Raw genomic sequence first — 22,551 nt, 5'->3', positions numbered from 1 at the left:
TGCGGAAAGGTACCTCAAGGTAAGCGAGAGCCTGTCGGATCCGTGAAGAGACAAGAGAAGTGGTAGGTACATATCCCAGCAGCTCCAATAGCACACAGTATGCCGATCAGCGATGCTATTGACTTGAATTAGCTAGACAGTCAGTTCAGGACAAGTCAAGGATCGTAATTTCATTTCCCGTATATACATGAGGTATAAAGCGCTGTAAATCTAAACTGGACGATATATATACTTCGCAGCCCAGAACACTTGCCAGCAAAACAGTCCTAGGGGTGTTCTGTCACCTGAATTGCATCTATGTTTTTCCTCGACGCATGGTTCGTAAAATTGATTTCCACGGCAACACTCAAATCGAGAAGCCTCCCGAATCCAACTGTCGGGGCTCTCCAGCGGCGTCAAATGTTCCGTTCGGCAGGACCCGGATGGCCTGCGCCGTGCTCTGACCTGGAGCGACCCAAGTCACATTATGACCGCGAGATTTCATGAAATCGACGGTTGAATTGTCATAGGTATACTCGAAGGTGACCTGGTTCGGTATTAGCTGATCGTGCAAACGGGGTTGAGCCAATGCCTGCGCTGCCGATAGTCCTTGGTCAATAACGCGGATTATATTTTGCACGGTGGCTGTTATAATCCGGCTACCACCAGCGGAGCCAGCGAGGAAAAATAACTTTCCATCCGGACGTGTGACTATTGCGGGTGTGATGGAAGACAGTGGACGCTTTCCAGGGCGAATGTAGTTCGCCTTTGAAGGAGCATAACCGAATGAATTGGATTTTCCAGGAACGGAGAAATCTGATGAAAATATTAGTTAAGTTGAATGGGGTCAGACAGTGCAGCACTTACCGTCCATTTCATTGTTCATTATGATTCCGGTTTCAGGAACCATGACTTGGCTGCCAAAGAGGGTATTAATGGTTGTGACGAGGGAGATCGCCAGGCCAGTATGATCTGCCGCTACCACATGTGATGTACCCGAGCTGGGCTTGTTAGTAAAGAACTTCAAAAATGACGAAGGATATTCGTACTCATTCAGACTCTCAATTCCTTGCGGATCGTAGGCAGACACATTGTGTGTGCGGTAATCGGAGATTTTTCGTCGAATTTCATCAATGGTGGATTGATTCAACATGTCTTCTTCATACTCATCCAGCCCAGCAACGAAAAGAGGGTCGCCGAGATTAGTTCTCTTGTCTCTGGTCAGTCGATTTCTCGCGCTGCTTATTGGAAAGCAATTCAACATACCTCACCATACCCAAAACGCATGGCTTCGTCCAGTCGGTGTGTGCTCAAGTTCACATTACCCGGGGCGAAGAAGTCATCGTAAGTACTCAGAATCTTCAAAATACTCATGGCAACGGTTCCACTTGAGGGAGCTGATGTGCTTGTGATCTGGTATCCCCGGTAATCAATTTGTGACACATTTCGAATGGCTACAGTATAGTTGCGCAAATCCTCCATTGTCATGGTACCATTCGCGGCCTGCAGCGCGTTGATCATTGTCTCCGCGATTGGTCCTGAGTAAAAAGCATCCGGACCCTTGTTTGCGATGGTTTCGAGCGTATCAGCGTAGCGTCTCCGAGTCATGATGTCTCCCAGTCCAACCCGGGTGCCATTGGGAGCGAAGTCGAGCGCCCATGTCGGGTTCTCGACTAAAAAGTCCTTGCCGTCACCAACAGCCGATTTCATGTACTTCACTAGATCCCGGCCAACGGGAAAGCCCTCACGAGCTGTCCTGATTGCAGGTTGCACCAGAACCGACCACGGCAATGAACCATACAATTTGTGAAGATGCTCCAGTCCACGCAGCTCGCCAGGTACACCACTTAAGACACACGTTAGTTCTCTTGCGCAATCCAGTTGGATGGTGTGAATCTCACCTAGCTAAGCCGCCAATGGTGGATGCATGAGTTGAGTTATTGAACATCTCCTCGAACGCGGCCGCAGGAGCTGTCTCACGGAAGTCGATGAACTCGAAGGAGCCATTAGGAGCCCGGACTAGCATAAAGCCACCGCCCCCAATACCACTATGGTACATTCCTGGGAATACAATCAGTTGATTGATCTGGTCCGGTTCCCAATGCGGGGGCTTACCAATTACTCCGACACAGAGGACTGTCGCGACCAGCTACATCGTAAAGCTTAGTACTACCCTGAAAGACTCGCGATTGGTGCTCTCCTATGGATGGAGACAAGGCTGGAGCTTGAAGAACTTACAGCATCGGCCGCATTTCCACCCAACTCTAGAATGTCGATTCCATGGCGACTGCAGATAGCACTCTCACTGGCGACTGCCCCCCGCTTTCCATCCTTTACATGATGACCTTGATGATCTCCACCATTGGGATTACTGCACGTAAGATCCAAAGGTGAAGTACGTACATTAGGCACATGTATGACCAACGCCAAGAGTAGGAGTGTGACCAAGAACGCGGCCCTCAAATGTCCGGACATTGTTGTAGCTCGATCCGGTCTGCGCGTGGCTGACTGGGATGCATCGCTCAGTCCGACCGGGGTATTTAAAGTAGAAGAATGCAACAGTGGCTGGGGTACCCCATCATAATTAGACTTTGGCTCAACTGCTACAAGAAATGACGCGATATGCAAAGGATGAGGGGAAGCATGGCTTATGGACTACTATACGTACCTGTTTCTCCACATCTTGGAGGATCCTTGGTGACTTGGGCCCCTGCATCACGAATGCCGCCGAGGCCCGATGCGCTGCGGAGTCCGGAGTCCGGAGTTATTTGACTGATAGGACGGAAGTCTACCGAGAGACTGCAAATGGCTGAACACACACACACTCACTATCAGGATAGTGCAACAATAAGAAAATCCAAGATAACGGGAAAATGAAAGAAAGAATGAACTGATAAAGGATGATAAAGTCAGGGACTCAAGGGAGAGAAAAGTCGACTCACATTGGACATTCCCACCGATAAGCGGTCGCGTGGGCAGGGCAATTGATAAGCTTCGGCGTCTCCCTTCCAGTGACTTTCCCTCGTTCTATCTGTGGTTCGGCCAACAGGAATCGCGACTCAGGCCGTCTGGCACCCGTCTCTCATTCGTCGCAGAACTTGGGCGTTATTATTTAATGCCTGAAAGACAGGCATACAGGCAGAATTCTCATCCGCCACACACTGCTCTGTGGAAGCTTGCCTTTTCTTGGCTCGCCGATCCTTCTGATGCATTTCGGAAAGCCTCGCGTGCTGGTGCGCTGTGTGGCACATCTAACCTTGGTCCCTGCGCTTCAAGCTATGCGGATCTTCAGCCTGCTAGGGACCGTGTTTGCTGGGACTGATAACGGCCGTTGCGATCTGTCATAAAGAACTAGCCGTTGAGATCGACTGCCTGTCTTATCCAAGTGATAGTTTCGGTCCAGATTGGAGGAATCTCTTGTAGTGGCTGCAAAACTGCAGCCACCAAGCGGCGTCCCCAATCGCTAACATACCATTTATCTGATAGCAGGTGCATGCCAACTCCATAGTGTAGGAATAATATACGAGCGATCCAGTCTCCCTGCTTCAACAGGGCAATGTAGTCTTCACCAATATGGACGGGCCAGGATATGATGCCTCCACGAGGACCTCCCAACGGCCATAAACTGATGGTATCCTGTAGAAAATCCCAGGTGTCCTGGTAGGCCGCCCGGTGCGGCTCACCGGCATCGTTCATGACGGCCGCTACTTGTCGTAGAGAATCCAGGAGAGCACTTTTCACGAAGTCAGCTGTTCCATTCAACAACGCAGGCGGACGGAGATACGTACCTTCGCAGCGGCACAAGCTTCGCATTCCACGTACTGAGGCCAGAATCAGCTACCATACTAGGCACAAAGAAATGAACGCTAAATCACCCTTGAGATGTGACATTCTCCTCCCGTTTTACATCGTTCGGGAACCGTAGCCACTCTTTCAATTGCCCTGGATGTCGATGCAGATGATTGTAAAGAAAAGCACATCCGACAAGGAGACGGCGAGTTTCCAGGACCTGGGCTAGTGGATCAAACGGATGACTATCCCCGGCGACGCATGGATATGCAGTCGCACATAGGAGGATGAAAACCGCGCAGAGAAAGGCAGGCCCACAATTCTCCGGCGAGATCTCCACGAGAACCCGACTAAAAACCGAGCATGCCTGGTTTTGATATTTGAGGGCAGCTTCCATCCAGGGGCGCTTGTCGTCCGGATTCAGGAAGGCTAGGTGCAAAGCTGTCAGTGCAAGTAAGCTGTCCAACAGAAACGGGTGGGATGTAGCCATTTCCGGGATGACCGTCTGGAAGTGAGTCGCATCGATTTTGCCTTGATGCAGGGTGTGGTAAGTTTTTGTCAGATAATGATGCATCAACCTCATCTCGAGCATTCTCGTGGACAAGGGCCACTCTTGGGGCGTAGTGTCAATGATCTCTCGTGGGGTAGATGCATGTTGGCTGTCGACTTCACTGGCCGACGATGGATATATGCATTCTAGCTGCCGTTTCTTGCATAACCCACAGCTGTAATCGGTCAGTATTCGATTCCTGAACTGATTGACATGCAGCCTTAACAGCATGGCGCTGAATGGTCAAAGCCGCTGGTGCGAAGGGACAACCTATGAAATGGAGCAGTCGCACCTGGGTATCGCTTCATCGCATTTGACATGCCGCTTCTTGCAGTTAGTACATCCCTTTCGGGATTTGGTATGACTGCGACGCGGTGGCATCTGAGAGCGAATGACAGTTTCAGGAATTACTAATTCGGATATAGGCGTTGTTTAGTATGCCAAGGAAGTATGTCCTGATTGGGAGAACGACACAACAGGCGTGGCCAACAAATCGCGATAATTTAGCCCGAAATCTGCGGATCAGAGGCTAGCCCGAATATAATAGGATGATGGCTGCGAAATGTTGTTTGCAAACCGTGTGCAGCACAGAAGATACAAAACTGTCAATGCGGAGGCAGCTGGAGCCGAGTGGAGCCACCCGATTCAGGTGTCAGTTTATGCCTGAGGCGGAAATCCTACTTTCTCAGGTGTCACAGACTCAAAGTCACGATGCACACAGATGTTGAATGATTGATATCTATGCGAGATACAACATGAACATTATCGTTGTTGGACTCTTCAACGTTTTTAAGGTCCACAACCTGCCTCAGCATGTGCACTGGATTTGCAAACGGACTTGAGAGCAACAGTTGAGGCCGCTTCTTAAGGGTTTATTAATTATTTTTTGTACGTATTTCTCCTGCAGCGGTCCGAATCAGTCTTTATGATTTACATATTCCTTTCCTTTCGCTACCAACATCATTCTCTTTGCCGGCTATATCTCAACTCTGCCCGAGTTGGATAATGTTCCCCTGGTGTAAATCCAGGAAACTCAGAGGACAAGAAATAGTTGATGGAGTTTGCTTAGATACAGGATACCACAGCAAATCAAGAGTCAAAGCAAACACACCGCGCATTGCCTATGGACTACAGAGTACTAGGGTATGGAAAAGATTTTCCGTCAAGACGTGGGCCGAATAGAGAGCAATGGGCGAGTATTACAGATGAACAATCGCTATAGACCCAACTGTTACACAATCACCCGCTCAGACCAGGACTGATTGATTTTTTCTCGGCTAGTGCCCATACCCCATGGGATAACTCAGACTGCACTCAGGAATCCAGCTGTGTGTCCCTTTCAAAGACATTTAAGCCAGCCGCATAGTCTCGAACATCTGATTTCATAGGCAGGTAAGGAGTTTTCTGCTGCAGAGGAGAGCCATTACCTATGTCGCCCACTGGCGTACCGTCGGCAACGACTGGAGAGCACTCTACGGTATGGTCGAATTCGGTTTTTTCCTGCTCTTTGGGTCTCAAAGGGCCACATATTAGGCATGTAGATGCTATCTAGGCTACCAGCTAGCGCAACATTCTTGTTCCGATAGAAATTTTGTTGTTTCTCCACTCAGTCTCGTCTCGGAAGTAGTATGCACTGACGATAGCCGGGTCTCCGCCCTCGGACTGGAGTGGTGAAGTCACTTTGCCTTTAGATAACTGAGGAAATAAACTTGACTTTCAGCATGAAAACGAGCATTTAACATATGGGGTTCAGTTTCCCCCTTAGATTCGCATGGCATTGTCTGTCTGGTAGTATATTGAATAAACTGTTAAAGCCAAAAAGCGCCATCAGATTAGATTAGATAAGCCGGACAAAGTTTCCTCGAGCGAAGGAATGAAGTTTTTTTTGCGGCACGCTAAGCCATGATTGATGATGGTTTCCTGGAAACATTGAGGGTCAAGGCAGAAAGATATTTTGTGGCGTATATTATCTTTTTGCTCCTTTCTTGGTTTGCTTGTCTCTTTCAAGGCGTCCCTGTTGCTGTCCATAGTGGATACCAAAAAAGCCTAAAACGCACAAATCAGATAAAATTGATCAGATAAAGAAGCGAGCACATGTGATCATTGATCAATGCCTCTGTGTGACCACCATTAGCCGACATTGGTGACCGTTCGACTCCCAGACTCTTTTAGCAGCAATGACTGGGACTCACTGCTCCACTGGTGTAGAACTTGAAAATTTGCTGTGCTCTTTGTGATTCATTCAGATCCCAATTCGGGGATACCCTATTGGCGTCTCATGAAATATCACTCCTTAGTCCATAGCTATTACTAGCATTATTATCTAGTATTGTTATCGAGGACAGTCTCAATGTCTTTTACTATAGAATGACCGGGGGTTAGGGACACCCTGTGGGCTTGAGAGGGGCTCTGATCCATCCGCCAGTCCCGACAATACCCATCTATCCTTTCCTTTTTCCCGACTTTAAAGCTGGTCATCTGCTGTACGCTTTTGTTGCATTTCAATGGCTTTCCAGGGGATTATTGAGTACCCTTCAGATTCCCCTGAAGGCTCGACTGGTCAGCAAGTAATTCAAATATCGATCAACCTTGAGATAAAAACTTGATGACGACGAAGACCTATCAAGCCGACAGGGCTCCACCAACACCACAACCGGAAATTGTCGCTCCCAAAACGCCAATCGCTGCGCATTTAGCTGTCTCGACTCCATATCCCACTCTTTCTCCTCCAATCATAATTCTGCTTTCGTCCAAGCCGTGGTACGCCAGGCAAGAGCCAGGCCAATGGTCTTAACCTGCTCAAGTTATCTGATCCGTCTTCCGCAGAAAATGCTATCTGATCAGGCCAGCGGCTGCCAGTCCCACGTCTCTCAGAGGGTCAGACCACTCACAGAAGTTCAAGCTAGTTTTCTAGCGTGGGTTCCATGCTCGATTAGACTAGCAAGAAGCAGGTGTGTGCCACGCAAAAAAAAGAGAAACGGACGAGCAGAAATTTTGTCTCCCACGTTCTGTTTGGTTCCCTTATCGGCTGAGTGGAGGAACTCATGGCCACGGTGTCTGGGTCCTCCTCTGTACTAGACTAGTATATAAATGAGCCCATTCCAAGACTCCGTATATATGAATACTCGGCCTTCCGCCTTCTTCCAGGCTCTTGTCTTTCAGTCCCCTTTGACCTGACTTTAGCCTTTGTTCGTGCTAAGCTGGACAAGCCATTCGCTTGGTTTACTAGGACAAAATAGTGTCACATAATTGACCTACCCTAGAAGAAAGGCTAGGAGGAGGACAATATACGTCAGCATGGGGCTCTTCGGCAGTTTCGGGGCTCGCAACAAAGCCACTCCTCAGGTTCCTCCTGGTGCTGAGGCCAATGCTCCAGAGGGTACACCGAAAGGTCCCGAAATAAACGATCAACCCGACACTGATTCGTCAAGGCTGAGTCTGGAGGCCCGTAATGAGAAGGAAATCGAGCAACATCCGGATCAGGTCACCGCGGATGCTCACTTGGGCGTCCAGAAAGTCGAAGCGGCTGCACTGGTCTGGAGTAAGAAGGCAGTCTGGGCAACTTACGCCTGGTAAGTCGTTTTACTGGATTGAACAAGCACGAGCTCGTCTGATTGACCGTCCACTCTAGGATTTGGGTCTGTTTCTTCCTCCTCGCCCTACAGTCAGGCATCAGCAGCAATGTCATCAACAATGCCTACAGCGGATTCCAGTCGGCTCCTCAGATCAGTACTGCGAACATCCTGTCCAGCATCATCGGCGGCGTGCTCAAGCTTCCCATTGCAAAGATACTGAATTTATGGGGTCGTGCCGAGGGTTTCCTCGTCTTCGTTGGGGTCTACACCATTGGCCTCATTATTCTGGCATCATGCAACGGGCCGGACTCCTACGCCGCGGGTTACGTTCTCTTCTGGATCGGATACGACGCAATCTACCTGATTCTTGACGTTTTCGTGGCAGACACGTCCGGCTTGAGAAACAGAGCTTTCACTTTCGCTTTCGCCAACACCCCCTTCATCTGCACTGCGTTCACCGCCCCTCTGGCTGGTGCGTCCTTCCTCCGCATGACGACTTGGCGATGGGCCTATGGAGCCTTTGCTATCATCATGCCTGTTGCGTTGGCGCCGCTCGCAGTCGTCTTCAAACGGTACCAGCTCAAGGCTGAGAAGATGGGGTTATATGTCCACCAGCCGAGCGGTCGCACATGGACACAGTCTGCGGTCCACTATATCCATGAGTTTGATAGTAGGCTGAATCAACACCCCTGTCCTTACCCCTGACGAGCTTTCAGCTAACCTCGTTACCAGTCGTCGGTGCCTTTTTGTTGATGGCAGCTTGGGTGCTGCTACTGCTGCCCTTCAGCTTGGCCAGCAACGGTCGCGCAGAATACAAGAGCGCGGCCTTCATCGCAATGGTCGTCATTGGGTTCTGCCTCCTCTTCGTCTTCGCCGCTTGGGAGAAATGGTTCGCCCGCGTCCATTTCATCAACTACGAGCTGCTGAAGCAGCGCACAGTCCTGGGCGCCTGTGTCATGGCCGCAACGCTCTACTTCAGCTTCTACTGCTGGGATCTCTACTTCTACAACTTCTGCACGGTCGTTTACAACCTCAACGCCGCCATGACCGGCTACATGACCCAGATCTACAACGTGGGTTCCTGTTTCTGGGGTGTTGTCTTCGGTCTCTGGGTGCGCTGGACCAAGCACTTCAAGCATACCTGTCTGTTCTTCGGCTTGCCGCTCATGATCCTGGGTGCGGGCTTGATGATTCATTTCCGGGGCCAGTCGGACGACATCGGCTACGTGATCATGTGCCAGATCTTCATTGCCTTCGGTGGTGGCACGCTGGTCATCGGCGAGCAGATGGCTGTCATGGCGTCTGCGAACCGCGAGGGCGTCCCCATGATGCTGTCGTTCATCGGTCTGTTCTCTAGCTTGGGGGGCGCCATTGGATACGCTGTGGCGGCTGCTATCTATACGAACGTCTTCCCTGGCGCTCTCGAGTCTCGTCTCCCTTCGGATCTCAAATCCGATACCACATCGATCTACATGGGTGGATACACAGTGCAACAAACATATCCGATGGGCTCGGCTGCTCGTGATGCGATCAACTATGCCTGGGGCCGCAGCCAGATGTATGGTGCGGTTGCCGCTACTTGCATTTTGATTCTGGGGATCCCTGCCATTTCGGTCTGGAAGAACTACAATGTCAACAAGCACCAGAACAAGGGTGTGATGATCTAGGGGGAATTATTCAAGAATCTGTGTTAAAGATATAATATGTATAAAAGTTTAGTGAGAAGTCTCGAGGTTACAGATACTAATGGAATACCACTGTCTTGGAGATTATTCTTGCGTCCTTGCATATTAAGCAGAGCCATGACCCCTTACGGCAACCGATAATACTCTTACTGAAAGGCAGTGCAGTCAGCTCCAATACCAGGGTTCCATGAGTAAAGCTGTGATAGTCGGTTAGCAAATCTCCATTACTGGGTATGAAGCCTTCCCATGGGGAGCAGTGCATGAACTTACATCAGCCCAAGAAAGCCGCACGTGGCAGCGAAGTCATAACATCCATCACCGGAGACAACCCGGTGTTATGCTGTACAGCTGGTTATCGTTCAGGCCATGGCCGGAGATAGCACACTACCCGTGGTGGTAGATGTGTTGGGGGCAGTTGTAGTCGTGGTTGGTCGCCCTGGACCAGGGAGCCGTCCTGCCAACCTGGCCCTTAACTCTTTCCAAGTCTCATCGAAATGCCACTGACACACCAGATTCCCCAGTCATCGGAAATCAAAAGCAGCGGGCACCCGTCTGCAGCGGAAATGGTGAATTCCGTTATAGTGGCTTCCTTTCAAGGATGAGAATTGAGCCTCCGGTTAACGAAGCTTTTACTCATTGCGCCGATTGAATGTCACTCCATCTTTGCCACTAATTTGAGCCATACTCTTCGCGGTCAAACAACGCACCTACTCCATTGTTTGACCTTCAACAGGGGGTGGTAGGGGGACTCTTTTCCGAGGATCGAAAAGCTCTTCATTGTCGCGAAGTGCTGAGCGTTCCTGCAGCTCATAATGACCCTTTAAAAGTGCATCTCGAATGCCATGTTGATGCTTTCTAGATGGCAATGTTGTTGACATCCCTGCAAGCACGTCCAAGTGGAACTGGCGATGTTCGTATTTCAACTGGTTGGCAAAGGATCGCTCTTTCAAAGCTGGAACATATTCGTAGAGATAGTTAAACTGAACAGCCAAATGCAGTAGGACTGAATCATCGTCACAAGGACCGCCTAGCCAGCTCTCAATGAGGGCATCAAGTAAACCCGACAATGGTGGAAACGACAGCGTTTGGTCTGGTAATTCCTCCGGACGTACGCGTCCGAGAGCAGTGTCAGACGTGAGGGGAAACTTCCAGTCTGATGCCAGAAGAAGGACAGTCGTTGTCTGATTATCCGGGGCCATTAGTCGCTGTTGCCGAGTGTTCACTTCTGCATTTCCAATTCGACGAGGAGATTGTTATATCGACCGTCCATCCTAACTTCTCGTGCGGTCATTGTTATCTTATTTACCCCGCACGGGCATTCTCCTCCTCCTCCTTTCTCCCCAGCAACCTTTTTGTCTGGATCATTCCTATCAAGCAGTGTCGATCTCTCCTTCTCTGCATGGAACGTTACATTGACATTGACAACTAGCAAACTAGTTATACCTCGTCCATATATTTCAAGTTGCCGTCATGCCCAACCTACTCTCCTCGTCTCATGCCGGGGATACTCCCCCAACAGATGACAACCAACACAGCGTCCACTCCCCACCATGAAAATGGTAGCACTAAGGAAGTTCGCTGCTCTATTACCCATCCAATGGACAAGCCTCGCTGCAGGCCAACCTACATTAGCTGAGAATGACATCCTCAAATATGTCAATCCCCTCATCGGCTCCACCAACGGCGGCAACGTCTTCGCAGGCGCAAGTCTCCCCTACGGCATGGCCAAGGCCGTCGCCGACGTCGACGGCCAAAACACGGGCGGCTTCGCAACAGACGGGAGCCATGTCGTTGGGTTCTCGAGCATGCACGACTCTGGCACAGGGGGTAATCCCTCGCTAGGCAATTTCCCCATCTTCCCGCAGTACTGCCCGGACGATGTGCTGGATAACTGCCGCTTCCCGAAAGCTGCGCGCGGGGTGCACTATGTCAATGACTCGGTTGTTGCGCGGCCGGGGCACTTTGCGCTTGCTCTGGAGAATGGGATTCAAGCTGAGATGACGGTGTCGGAGCATGCGGCGCTGTACCGGTTTACCTTCCCATCGTCCACGGCGCAGGACGGGTCGGAGCTCAGTCCGCTGATTCTGGTTGATTTGACGGACGCCTGGGATAGTCGGCAGAATGCGTCCATCAAGGTCGATGCTGAGAATGGCCGGATCACGGCCAATGGGACGTTCTTGCCTAGCTTTGGAGCCGGGTCGTACGTGTCGTACTTTTGTGCGGATTTCGGGGGTGGAGCTGTGAAGGATAGTGGGATCTGGGTTAACGATCGCGCGGGGGCCGAGCCTCAGGAGCTGTTTGCCACGCGGGGGTTCAATCTGTTCTATCTGCAGGCTGGTGGGTTTATGCGATTCAAACGGCCCGAGGGTGGGACTGTTACTGTGCGCGTTGGGATGAGCTTTATCAGCTCGGAGAAGGCGTGCGAGAATGCAGAGAAAGAGATTCCGCATCCTGAAGACGACTTCGATATGCTGAGACAGCGAGCTGAGAGTGCGTGGCGGGAGAAACTTAGCCCTATCTCTGTACAGGCGGGAGGCGTAGCTGAAGAATTTCTCGAGAGCTTCTGGAGTGGAGTGTATCGGACCATGCTCTCTCCCCAGGACTTGACGGGAGAGAACCCGCTCTGGCGCAGTGATGAGCCGTACTATGATTCTTTCTACTGGTGTGTATCGCTGGATGACGTGCTATTTTTCGATAGCTAATGATTGGCAGTATCTGGGATTCCTTTAGAGCCCAACACCCGTTTCTCACCATCGTTGACCCTGTTGCACAGTCGCGGATGGTCCGAAGTCTCCTCGATACTTACAGGCATGAAGGTTGGTTGCCAGACTGTCGTATGAGTCTTTGCAAGGGCTGGACGCAGGGCGGATCCAACGCGGATGTCGTCCTGGCAGATGCCTTTGTCAAGAACCTTACCGGGATCGATTGGGACCTCGCGTATGAAGCCATGGTCAACGATGCGGAGAACGAACCCTTGGAATGGTCGTACGAAGGTCGAGGTGGCCTGCAGAGCTGGAAGCGTCTGAACTACATTCCTTACCTGGACTTTGACTACCTGGGCTTCGGGACCAATTCTCGCAGCATCTCACGTACTCTAGAGTATTCCTACAACGATTTCAGCCTGGCCACTGTTGGACGAGGTCTACGCAAGCGTGACTATACCAAGTATCTCTCTCGAGCGAGCAACTGGCAAAACCTCTACAAGCCAGACCAACAGTCCCTGATCAACGGCACCAACACGGGCTTCGTCGGCTTCTTCCAGCCAAAGTACCTCAACGGAACCTGGGGCTACCAAGATCCCATCGCCTGCAGTGCCCTGGCCTCATGGTGCTCACTAACCTCCAATCCCTCCGAGACCTTTGAGTCCAGCGTCTGGGAATACCAATTGTGCGTTACCCCCCCTCACAAACCCAGTGCACCATTGAACGCACTAACAAAAAGCCCCAGCTATGTCCCCCACGACATGGCCACCCTGATCCGTCTCCTCGGCGGCCCAGACACCTTCATCTCCCGCCTCGACTTCTTCCACACCTCCGGCCTAGCAGACATCGGCAACGAGCCCGTGTTCCTAACCGTCTTCCAATACCACTATGCCGGCCGGCCAGCCCTCTCCGCCGCCCGCGCTCACACCTACGTCCCCTCCGCATTCAATGCCTCCACATCCGGCCTCCCCGGCAACGACGACTCAGGCGCCATGGGCGCCTTCACCGTCTTCACGATGATGGGCCTCTTCCCTAACCCCGGGCAGAACGTGTACCTTATCATCCCGCCGTTCTTCGAGGCCGTGAGTATCACTCACCCCGTGACGAACAAGACCGCGACGATACGGAATGTGAATTTTGATAGTTCCTACCGGAGGATATATATCCAGAGCGCGAGGCTGAATGGGGAGGCGTATAGCAGGAATTGGATCGGTCATGAGCTTTTCACGGAGGGGTGGACACTTGAGTTGACGCTGGGTGAGGAGGAGAGTGATTGGGGGACTGGTGTGGGTGATCTGCCGCCCAGTCTGGGGGAGAGCACGCATCTACGGACTTAGTTTAGTGGCATCGTGCTTTATAAGTTGTGTCCTGGCGGGTTGGCGGTTTCTGCAGTGCAGAGAACTAGATTGGGTTGAGGGAGCGTCTCTCCAACCTGAGTTGGATATACCGGATAGTATGAGGTGAAGGAATATACGTTCTCGATAAATCACATATCAGCATGGCCTGCTTAATCTCATTACCAGAAACCTTTCTATTCGGTCTGTAACTTTTATCTAGAATCCACGGGATCAGATATCATATGCATGCAAACCCACGCTTGCTGATGACGATGACAGTCAACGAAACACCTAACGCATCCATGCAATGTGGCATATGGCCGGAGGATCAGATAGATGCATCCAGCTTTTAAATCAATCAATCAATTAATAAAGCAATCAATCCGTCGAGACAACCGCGTCCGCAGGCATCTCCACTTTAGCGGGCAATCCCGAATCCGTCGGGTCAGTCAATTCGTTATTCTCCTCCACTTTGAGTTCTTCTTCTCCCTCCGACTGTTGGTCGCGCTCACGCTCACGCTCGCGCTCCTCTTCTTGCTCTACCTTCTCCTCCTCTTCTTCCCAGTTATCCGCAACCTCAGTCGCAGGCAGAGTGGAGAGATTCTTCTTCGCGGCTCCTACGCCGGACCGAAGAACGAGTTTCTCTTTCTTAGGAAGACCCCAGCCCCCGCTGTCGCCGCCAGCAAGGGCCGCGAACTTCGAGCCGGACCACGGACTAGGACTCGCAACGGGCGTCGTGCTTCTTGTCGAGCTTACGCCGTTGCTCCGACGGGACGCAGCAACCTGGGCCCAGCCGCCGTCGCTGGTCGTGTCCGTAGACTGCTGCGCTCTGGCAGCTTCCTTGAGTGCCTTGGCTTCTGCGGCGGCGAGGCGTTGCGCTTCGCGCTCTTTGAGACGCTGGCGTTCGCGCAGCTTGACGCATTCGCCGACGCTCTTGCCGCCGATGCCGATGGAGTTCTCGGGGCCGAAGCCGAGGAGTGGAGGGGTCCACGTTGTGGGCTTCAGGACGAAGACGTGGCGGTGGGGTTCTGGATCGAAGCTCTCGCTAGCGAAGCCCCAGTCCGCGGCTAGGGAGTGGATGAACGCACGGAGGGGCGATTTGGCGGGCTGGAAGCGGACGGATCGCTGAGTGGTACTGGTTGCTAAGGAATGGAGGGTTGATTCGTACGTCTGTAGAGTGGAGAGCGGGGAGGTGGAAGAAAGCTGGACGTACAAGTCCAGGGTTTCTGTTGAATAAGGAAGGGTGTTGGGAGAGATGCTCGAAGCAACTGTGGTGGTCGGGTTAATCTCGACGCCAAGCGCAGATGCCAGAGCACGATTCCGCTCCAGGCGAGCGCATTCGTCGTCGCATGTCAACGGAGTCAGGGAAGGTCCTCTTGTTGGCTGCGGCACCGGTCCCTTCGATGCTGCTGCTGCATTGCAGCGCCGTGATTGACGAAGCCGTCCGCAGCCACATGTTACTGTGACCGTGGACGCGCAGGGCGTCTTCTCGGAACACTGATACGGGGCATGACAGGGTTCGGTGCATGGGTGACCGCACAGGGACTTGGTCTTTCCACATGGCTGTTGGCAAGGTCTGGAAGCATCCTCGCACTCGCCAGGCCGGTGGCAGGTCTTCTGGCAGGAATGAGAGCCACATTTAAGCGGTTCACCGCACACCTGCCCACAACGCGTCTCTGCCAGCCAGCAAGGCTGGTTCTTCAAGACACGTTTGCCACAAAGACAGGCCTTCTCGGTGAGGAAAGGGCACTTGGGACAGCTCTCTTCGTCGGTATGACAATTATGAGGTGTCTGAGGATGGCCGCAGGGCTTCGGCCGTTCACACGGGAACGAGCAAGCAGGAGGTTTAGTCCCACAAGGTAAGGGTGGAGACAGAACAGTTCTACCGCAATTACACGGGATGTCCTCGAAAATTGCCTCTCGGCAAGTGTTGCAGGGTCCCTTATGACAGATTTCTGGGCATGTGTGTCTTCCGCATTTCAGCGGACGACCACAGACTCGTGTGCAAATATGTTCGGCTTCAACATCCTCGTCACTAGGTCGTAAGTGGGCCTTTAACTTCCGCCGCATCGCCTGACGTTCAATGGCCTTTTGCTCCCCAGGGCAGCACCTCTCAGCGCAAGCGTGTCGGCCACAGTGCAAGCCTGCTTTGCAAATACGGAAACACCAAGGAGGCTCAATCGTGCCCTGATGGCACACAGTTATAACCGTGGTGCGACCGCAGCGGCAATTAACTGGCACCTTGCGTCGACAAGAGCCACATGGGCCGGTGTGGCAGATCTGGTCGCATGAGTGTCCGCAATCTAACATCTTGCCACAAGGCCTCGAGCAGTTGGGTATCGGATCCTCACACGATGTACGCGGAGAGAAGCCAGACATCTCCGTCAACGGCGTCTTCCCGCAAGGACAGTGAGAAACGACATCCGGCGACCGCGGGCAATGAGCGGGGTGTGCATCTTGAGGATGGCAACCTTTTTCGCAGAAGTGCACCCCGCAATCGAAGGGGCGACTGCACTGATCTCCGCAGCTGAAACAACCAATCCAGTCATCGATCGTACCATCCTCCCCTCGCGCCAGTTGGCTTTCAAACTCCTCGTCCTTTGAGCTGCAAAGCATCTCGGTTTGCACCTTTCCACAATAGCAACGACCTTCTATCTTGACTTCACATGCCCCACAGAGACCCTCATGGCACGGTCGAGTACAAGTGTGTTCGCCGCAGGGGAGTAAGTCACCGCATACCTCCCCACAGCTCCAACCATTCTCGTAATCTGTGTCCTGGCAGCGCTTAGTCGACGAATTCCTCCCACAAAAGCAATCCTGAGTCGGGCCCATCGCGGTACAAGGTGAGCAAGGACCGGCATGGCAAGTCGCATCGCACGGGTGCGGACAGCCTTTGCGTGGCCGTGAGCAGGTTTGACCGCACGAGTGTGGGGGCAGGCCAGGCAGCGGACGGGGGTCGACTTCCTTCTCACACCAACAAGAATATGTGGATGGAAAGATCTCGTGTGGAAGATTACAGCCAGGGCAGCGCCAGGCACGCGGTGAACTGGGCTCCCCCTCTGCCTGGCGACGCGCAGCATCCTGGGCGGCCGAGCCTTCATTCTTTGACCATTTCTTGACGCAACTCAGATGGAAAACAGTCCAACACAACCCGCACGACCAGACCCGCGACCTTCGGCCCAGCTCGCTTGTACAAATCGGACATTCATAGAGATTGTGCGCGATGTCTTCGTGTATCCGGGTGGCGATATCAGGTGCTGTAGATTTCGTTGTTACTTTCGGCGGCCGAGGCTGGACGTGCTTTGACTTGCCCTTTCCGGTCGTAGAATCTGCTGTGGACGTGATTCCGTTAGGCACGAGTCCATCCGTAGGCGCTCCGGGGACGAATTCAGGCGCATCGGCTCTCAAGCTCAAGTCCCCGGTATCATCGGGCTGATCCTCGTCAGACGCTCGCTCGGGTTTCGACAATCGTCCCTCAAATGTCCGTCCTCCCAGCCCACCGCTCACTGCCTTTGAATCTTCACCTCGTCCTCGTCCACGTCGTCGACCATTGTCCTGGGATGCGCCTCCCCCTCGCCCACCCCGTTTGCCTCCCCTCGATCCTCTCGCGGCCCTTAACGATTCGTTCGGCTGCACATTCAACGACGAAGCTTCGCTTGCTGGTACTTGAGGCGTTTCCTGAGCTTCGCGTTGTGTGTTGGGAGCTGTCAGGGTAGATCTAACAGAGCCACGACCGCCACGGCCTCTGCCTCGTCGTCTGGCAGTCTTCGGACGCGGGGTGGTATTATCAGCGGTCGCCACAGGCGAACCCGACATGTTGTCGACGGCCCTGGAGAGTTCAGGCGAAGCTGCTTGAGGTATACCCATGCACTTGTAGTCTAGAAGGAGATTGGAGAAACAGAAAAAGGGCAAGATCACTTCGCTCAAAGATCAATCTGTCCGCGGAGCTCAGACGCCACCTGATAAGGTGCAGTGCACAGAAAAGAAACGCGGAGGCAACAGTGCAGGCCGCGCTGAAAGAAACACGACGGTGTAAAAAGTAAATAAGAATCAAGTCAGCCCGGAGGCAAAGAAAGTAACGATTACTTTTTAAAGCACAACGAAGGAAGGAAGGGGATGGAATTTAGACGTGTTCCCGAACAATCGCCGGAATCCTTTTTTGATTATACGGATGCTGCTGGGTGGCGGCAAAGATGCTGTTACTTTGGTTCCACCGCGGATTACTCCAACTGTTTCCAACAAGGAAGTGGAAGAATTAGTATCAAATACGGATCTGATTTGATGGAATAAATGAGTCAGCCAGGCGTAAAGCTCCAATTAAAGGCCCATTCTAGTTTCATGAACTGTCAGGCCGTTCATTAATTGTTATTGGAGAATTTATTATTACAGTGAATGCAGCATACGTCCGAGTCATCGAAATCACGAAATGAGTCATACAGAGTCATCAACCCCTACACAAGACGCATTACATACAGAGTCTGGCAGGAAATCTGAAGGCATGAAGTAGATGGAATTAGCCCTAACAACATAAGCCAAGCGCTATGCATAATAATTTACGTGAAAAATCGACGGAAAGTCGAAGAAGGCCCACACCATGCGAAGCAGCAACATGTAATCCTGAGGAAGCAAACCAACAATCAATTCTCAGAAGAAGAGAACGACCTCTCCTCGCTCGTTCTGCTTCACCCTCAATGTGCGCCACAAGTCCTTCTCATCCTCAATTCTCCGCTCGCGATCTGCACGGCTCCGCCCTTGACCGCGGCCACGATCGTCATCAAATTCATCGGTAAACTCGCGGTGAAACCGCTTCAATACCTTGTTTACAGAGAAGCCTCGTGAGCTCTCTGGGCCCTTCGTCACGAGGGAAAGGAAATGGGCAGCCATTTGTCGTTGTAACTCGTTGGGAATATTCTCCTGCCGATAAACAACCACCTCGCGGCCGTCGTCGCCTTGTTGGGAACCGTTATATTCAATCTGCTTTAGCCGCTGGGAGGGCCGGTCCCCTCCTGCCTGAGCGCTGACCTTCCGTTTTGTCTTCCGGGAATCAGACGGCATCTGATCTTGGGATGGACTGGCCACGCGGTGAGATTTTTTCGACCGGCGAGCCTCCGGCTCCTGGCTGTTGTTGCTGCTTCCCGACACGGCAGATCCTCCAAACATGGATGAGACAAGACGTCCTGCCTTTTGTTTCATAGAAATACCCAGACCCGAATCGTTGTCACCATCCTTATGATCGCGGCGGGTCCGCTTGATTGGCGAGGAGGGGTCCTGATACCGTCGTCGGGAGTCTTCCTTGGACGCATTCCCATCTTCTGTGGACGGAGATCGCATCATACGATTCAAGCCACCAGTGAGGCCTGAGTGTTTCAGCATCGGTGTACCCGGATTGTTCACAACACTCGATGGGGCCTCGGCCATCGGAGAGTCAATGTCCATGTCATGATCATCCGTACGGCGCTTGCGTTTCTTGTCGCTGGTCGTAGCACTGGCTTGGTCGTTCTCTCCACGCGCACGATCCTTCTTCTTTTTCGGCGCCGGGGTCATGAACTCCATGGAAACGTTGGGAGCTTTGCCTGGGTAAACCGAGGGCTGAATCGGACCAGCCCCATATGAGAAGCCATTCTCCTCATATGCCACATCGTAGTCCTTCTTTTCGTCATCATTATCCGCCTCGGCGTGGGCTGATGCCTTGCTCGGCTCGAAGACAGACGGAGCATGATCAACCATTTTCATTTGCTCCTTGGGCCCACCAAGCGAGACTTTGGATGCATTGGGGGTATCTGCGGTCACGAGAAAGTCGAAAACGTTAACCGACTTCGACTCCTCAGCGGTAGTGGCAGAGGGCTTCTCAGTGCTCGTAGGTGGTGGACTAGGAGCAGGCGGGGGCGCGTTGCCTTTTGAATTATCGCTGTCGGGACCATCTTCGACGTACGGAGCACGGTGTTTGCCGTTGGTGTTGTTTTTCTGGTTCTGGTTCTGGTTCTGGTTCTGGTTCTGATTTTGGTTTTGATTTCTCCGTTGGTTTTTCGTCGGCTTCTCCTTGTACAATGCGCCCTGGTACTTTTGGGCCTCGGACATGCATGACTAGATAAAGCAGACAGTCAGCTTGAGCTATGAAGCGACAGTGAGGATTGACGCGAAGTTCTCCCAGCGACCGCTGCCCTTTTGCTATTAAAGCAACGCGACAATGCAGGAACAAGTCCGCACAAAATAGGGATATGCGCTGACGAAATCTACAGCCGACAGTCAAAAAAGCGACGGACATACCGTATGCGATCTGTAGCTAGTGCCCTGAAAGTGTACCATACAATCGATGCAAGTGAAGGATGCGCCTCGGCATTGGTTGCGATGAGGGTCAAGCTTTTTCTTGGTGAGGACATCACCACAGGCCTAGGAGATCAGAAGGGTTAGATTAATGCTTCTTGATTCGGCATATCTCTCGTCTACCAATAACGGGCGCAGCGACGGATAAGACTCACCTCACATGAAAAGGAAACCATTTTGACCCCGCTATCACCCGCTCAGCAAGTGTCTGCGCGAGTTATTGGATCCGGACGGAAAGACAACAAAGTGACTAGCTTTTAGGGTTGCAAAGAGAACTATCAGATACAGATCTCGAATGCGCAATCTTATCTGTTTCTTTGCACTAAAGAAGAGCAGAAATTATGCAGTAAGCGATGAGCCCCTTCGGCGGAGGTAATGTCAACAAAGAGCGTTGATGGAGAAACAAGAGCAAGTAGGAGAATAGAATGCGTTTCGCGCCGGTTCACAGAGATACAGCACACCGAAGCTTCTTTCCAATATAAGCGCTGCTTCTGCGACCGCTCGTAGCGTATGAGATATTCCTGAAACTCCGTCTTCTGCTGAGCGCGTCTTTCTGCGAAGGAAACTGGACAGAAAAAAGAAAAAAAGAAGCTCATCAATAATTCCTTTTGGCGCTATTCCCCTTTGGGACTAAACAAATGTCTGGATCCTGCCTTACAAACCAGGTATCCACCTATGCAACAGGCTCCACAATCGCGATCACATAGATAGGATACTTCAACCAGGTCCAGCAACTTCAACATCAACCTATTTCTATCATAAGGTGGCACTCCAATTTCAAGTATAATCATTGTGGCAGTGAAACATAGTTATTCCTTGGGGCTGTTTCACATTCGTAGGACGCGTGTGTATTACCTTCCGCTCGATCTACATCCGCTTATGGGCGAACTCTGAGACGGGTTACAGCCAGCCAGAGAACAGGGGAGTCCGTGGTCGTAAGAAGTGAGATATGGGATCAATTGTGTCAAGGATGAGCGCGGCATCCACATCCCTACAATGATCGGCCCAGGTTGTCAGAAGACTCGCTGCGGCATGGCCAAGGAGGGGACTGCACCAACCGCCCCCTCAGCTGATTGGAGGCGAGGCTGTGAGTGCGCAAATCACTGAACAAGTTCATATGAACATTCGGAATCATAGGGTAGAATGAAACATAGCGGGAAGTAGAAACTATATTTATCACAACGTTGGGTTTCTCGTGTCGATAGCTTGGATGCAGACTATCGGAAGATATATATTTAGGAATCAAGAAGGCATCATTGGTGGTCTGTTCAATCCTTCCAGACCGATTGCTTGCGTAAGGGAGAATAATCTCGGATTTGCTTGTTTGCCAGGTTCGAGCAACGGCTTATCCCTCACCTCCATTTTGCAGCAAGTAGGAACGGCAATATGAAAAAGCTACTTCTGGTGGTGGCCACGATCAGTCGTGTGAGTCACAAATGCTTGCAGGTTGCCAATAAAAGTCAGGTGTCCAGAGAAGAATTCCTGTGTAGCCATGTGCAGACTGTCATATGCCCCTCCATTTGATAGGGAAACGCTGAAGGTTGTATTTGTATGCAATGCCTTGCAGATATCAGAGAACTAACGGATAGCGAGCAATCCTTTTCATGCAAGGGTATATTCTGAGCTCAATTTACAAAGAAATTCTGACAATCGCAGACTCTATTTACTGTACAGAGAGGCCAGCTCCAGCAAAAGGGTAGATGGGGACGACCTGCGTGATAAATGTTCTGATAAAGGAAACCGTACTGCTTTCCCGGGCATTTGGAGGAGACAATGACAATCAGCCCCGAGTAGTTCTGTGATGGTCTGTCAGCAGCTGATATGTGAGATACCGAGGGACTACTGACGGCTCCTTGTGTATCTCGACAGGCGTAGTAGCGTCGCCTTCTTGATCCTTTTTCTGAGGCAGACCCTGACTGCCAGTCTGAGACTTGTCTTTATGGCCTGCTGCCTTCTCGTCCTCTGCGCAACCGCAATCGTAGAAGTCGCCGATGTTGTTGCAATCAAATTCGGGTTTCCCTAGCATCGCATTGACCTCGTTATGAATAAAGCAGCCCCAGCCTGCAGCCGCGTTCCTTGAAGACACTTGTGGCGGGTATTTCTTCAGGTGACCTTGAAAGTGAGAGGCGCATTCACCGCTAGTCAACGAGTTAGCTTCTGAAAGGCGTTTCGTTAGGTTCACAACGACAAACTTACCAAGGATAGAGTCGCGCAAAGAGAATGATAAATGAGCGTAATGTTTCCTGTTGCTCTTCCGTCGGTTCTTCTGGATACCGAGCCAGCATGGTATGGAAATATTTCCAGGTCGCACGACCCAATTCCGCTCTGGTGTTCCCCAGTCCGATTCAGTACGTGCTTTAGTCCCAAAACAAACAGGTTCGCGTACTTTGCAGTCTCATTCCCCAGCCGGGGCATGATCACCTCCCCCTTCAGCAGATCATCTTTGACTGTCACGTCCGGCGCAGATTTATCGATGTGACCGGGAGCGCGGAGGGCGGGACTCGGCGGCCCTTGGGGTCGAATGAAGAGGACGAATAAAACAAACACTGCTATTGCTGAGGTGATCAGAATACGTCTGGTGATCTGGCGGTTGGCCATGGTCGGTTCAAG

The 22,551-nt window shown here is 51.8% G+C and overlaps 6 protein-coding genes across 6 annotated transcripts; 2 read left to right on the top strand and 4 right to left on the bottom strand.

Annotated features, from left to right (window-relative positions):
* Window positions 1-346: 346 nt before the first annotated feature.
* On the bottom strand, window positions 347-4,258 carry ALT_3042 (gamma-glutamyltransferase; the record flags this gene model as incomplete). Its single annotated transcript, XM_089599483.1, has 11 exons — window positions 347-795; window positions 847-1,189; window positions 1,246-1,825; window positions 1,881-2,040; window positions 2,095-2,128; window positions 2,218-2,310; window positions 2,405-2,544; window positions 2,648-2,721; window positions 3,452-3,712; window positions 3,768-3,800; window positions 3,855-4,258. The coding sequence occupies 11 exons, from the start codon at window positions 4,256-4,258 to the stop codon at window positions 347-349; spliced, it is 2,571 nt and encodes an 856-aa protein (XP_089456226.1).
* A 3,357-nt stretch (window positions 4,259-7,615) lies between these two features.
* Window positions 7,616-9,560, top strand: sit2 (putative siderochrome-iron transporter; the record flags this gene model as incomplete). The annotated part of the gene is made up of 3 exons (XM_033557608.2): window positions 7,616-7,890; window positions 7,950-8,563; window positions 8,626-9,560. 3 exons carry the CDS (start codon window positions 7,616-7,618, stop codon window positions 9,558-9,560), a joined length of 1,824 nt encoding a protein of 607 aa, XP_033413499.2.
* A 1,568-nt stretch (window positions 9,561-11,128) lies between these two features.
* Window positions 11,129-13,617, top strand: ALT_3040 (GH92 family glycosyl hydrolase; the record flags this gene model as incomplete). The annotated part of the gene is made up of 3 exons (XM_033557607.2): window positions 11,129-12,240; window positions 12,291-12,965; window positions 13,026-13,617. 3 exons carry the CDS (start codon window positions 11,129-11,131, stop codon window positions 13,615-13,617), a joined length of 2,379 nt encoding a protein of 792 aa, XP_033413498.2.
* Window positions 13,618-13,995: 378 nt separating this feature from the next.
* ALT_3039 (putative NF-X1 finger transcription factor) lies at window positions 13,996-17,484 on the bottom strand (the record flags this gene model as incomplete). The annotated part of the gene is made up of 2 exons (XM_089599482.1): window positions 13,996-15,114; window positions 16,357-17,484. The coding sequence occupies 2 exons, from the start codon at window positions 17,482-17,484 to the stop codon at window positions 13,996-13,998; spliced, it is 2,247 nt and encodes a 748-aa protein (XP_089456225.1).
* A 777-nt stretch (window positions 17,485-18,261) lies between these two features.
* On the bottom strand, window positions 18,262-20,117 carry ALT_3038 (LYAR-type C2HC zinc finger protein; the record flags this gene model as incomplete). The annotated part of the gene is made up of 3 exons (XM_033557604.2): window positions 18,262-19,701; window positions 19,885-20,007; window positions 20,097-20,117. The coding sequence occupies 3 exons, from the start codon at window positions 20,115-20,117 to the stop codon at window positions 18,262-18,264; spliced, it is 1,584 nt and encodes a 527-aa protein (XP_033413495.2).
* A 1,604-nt stretch (window positions 20,118-21,721) lies between these two features.
* On the bottom strand, window positions 21,722-22,539 carry ALT_3037 (flavin-linked sulfhydryl oxidase ERV2; the record flags this gene model as incomplete). Its single annotated transcript, XM_089599481.1, has 4 exons — window positions 21,722-21,737; window positions 21,789-22,079; window positions 22,138-22,266; window positions 22,316-22,539. 4 exons carry the CDS (start codon window positions 22,537-22,539, stop codon window positions 21,722-21,724), a joined length of 660 nt encoding a protein of 219 aa, XP_089456224.1.
* Window positions 22,540-22,551: the final 12 nt, after the last annotated feature.

The sequence above is a fragment of the Aspergillus lentulus genome (genome assembly GCF_001445615.1).
Source record: "Aspergillus lentulus DNA, contig: Alt05, strain: IFM 54703, whole genome shotgun sequence".
NCBI classification, from domain to species: domain Eukaryota; kingdom Fungi; phylum Ascomycota; class Eurotiomycetes; order Eurotiales; family Aspergillaceae; genus Aspergillus; species Aspergillus lentulus.
The sequence above is the reverse complement of the archived record's forward strand: the minus strand, read 5'-3'. Positions and strand labels throughout refer to the sequence as shown.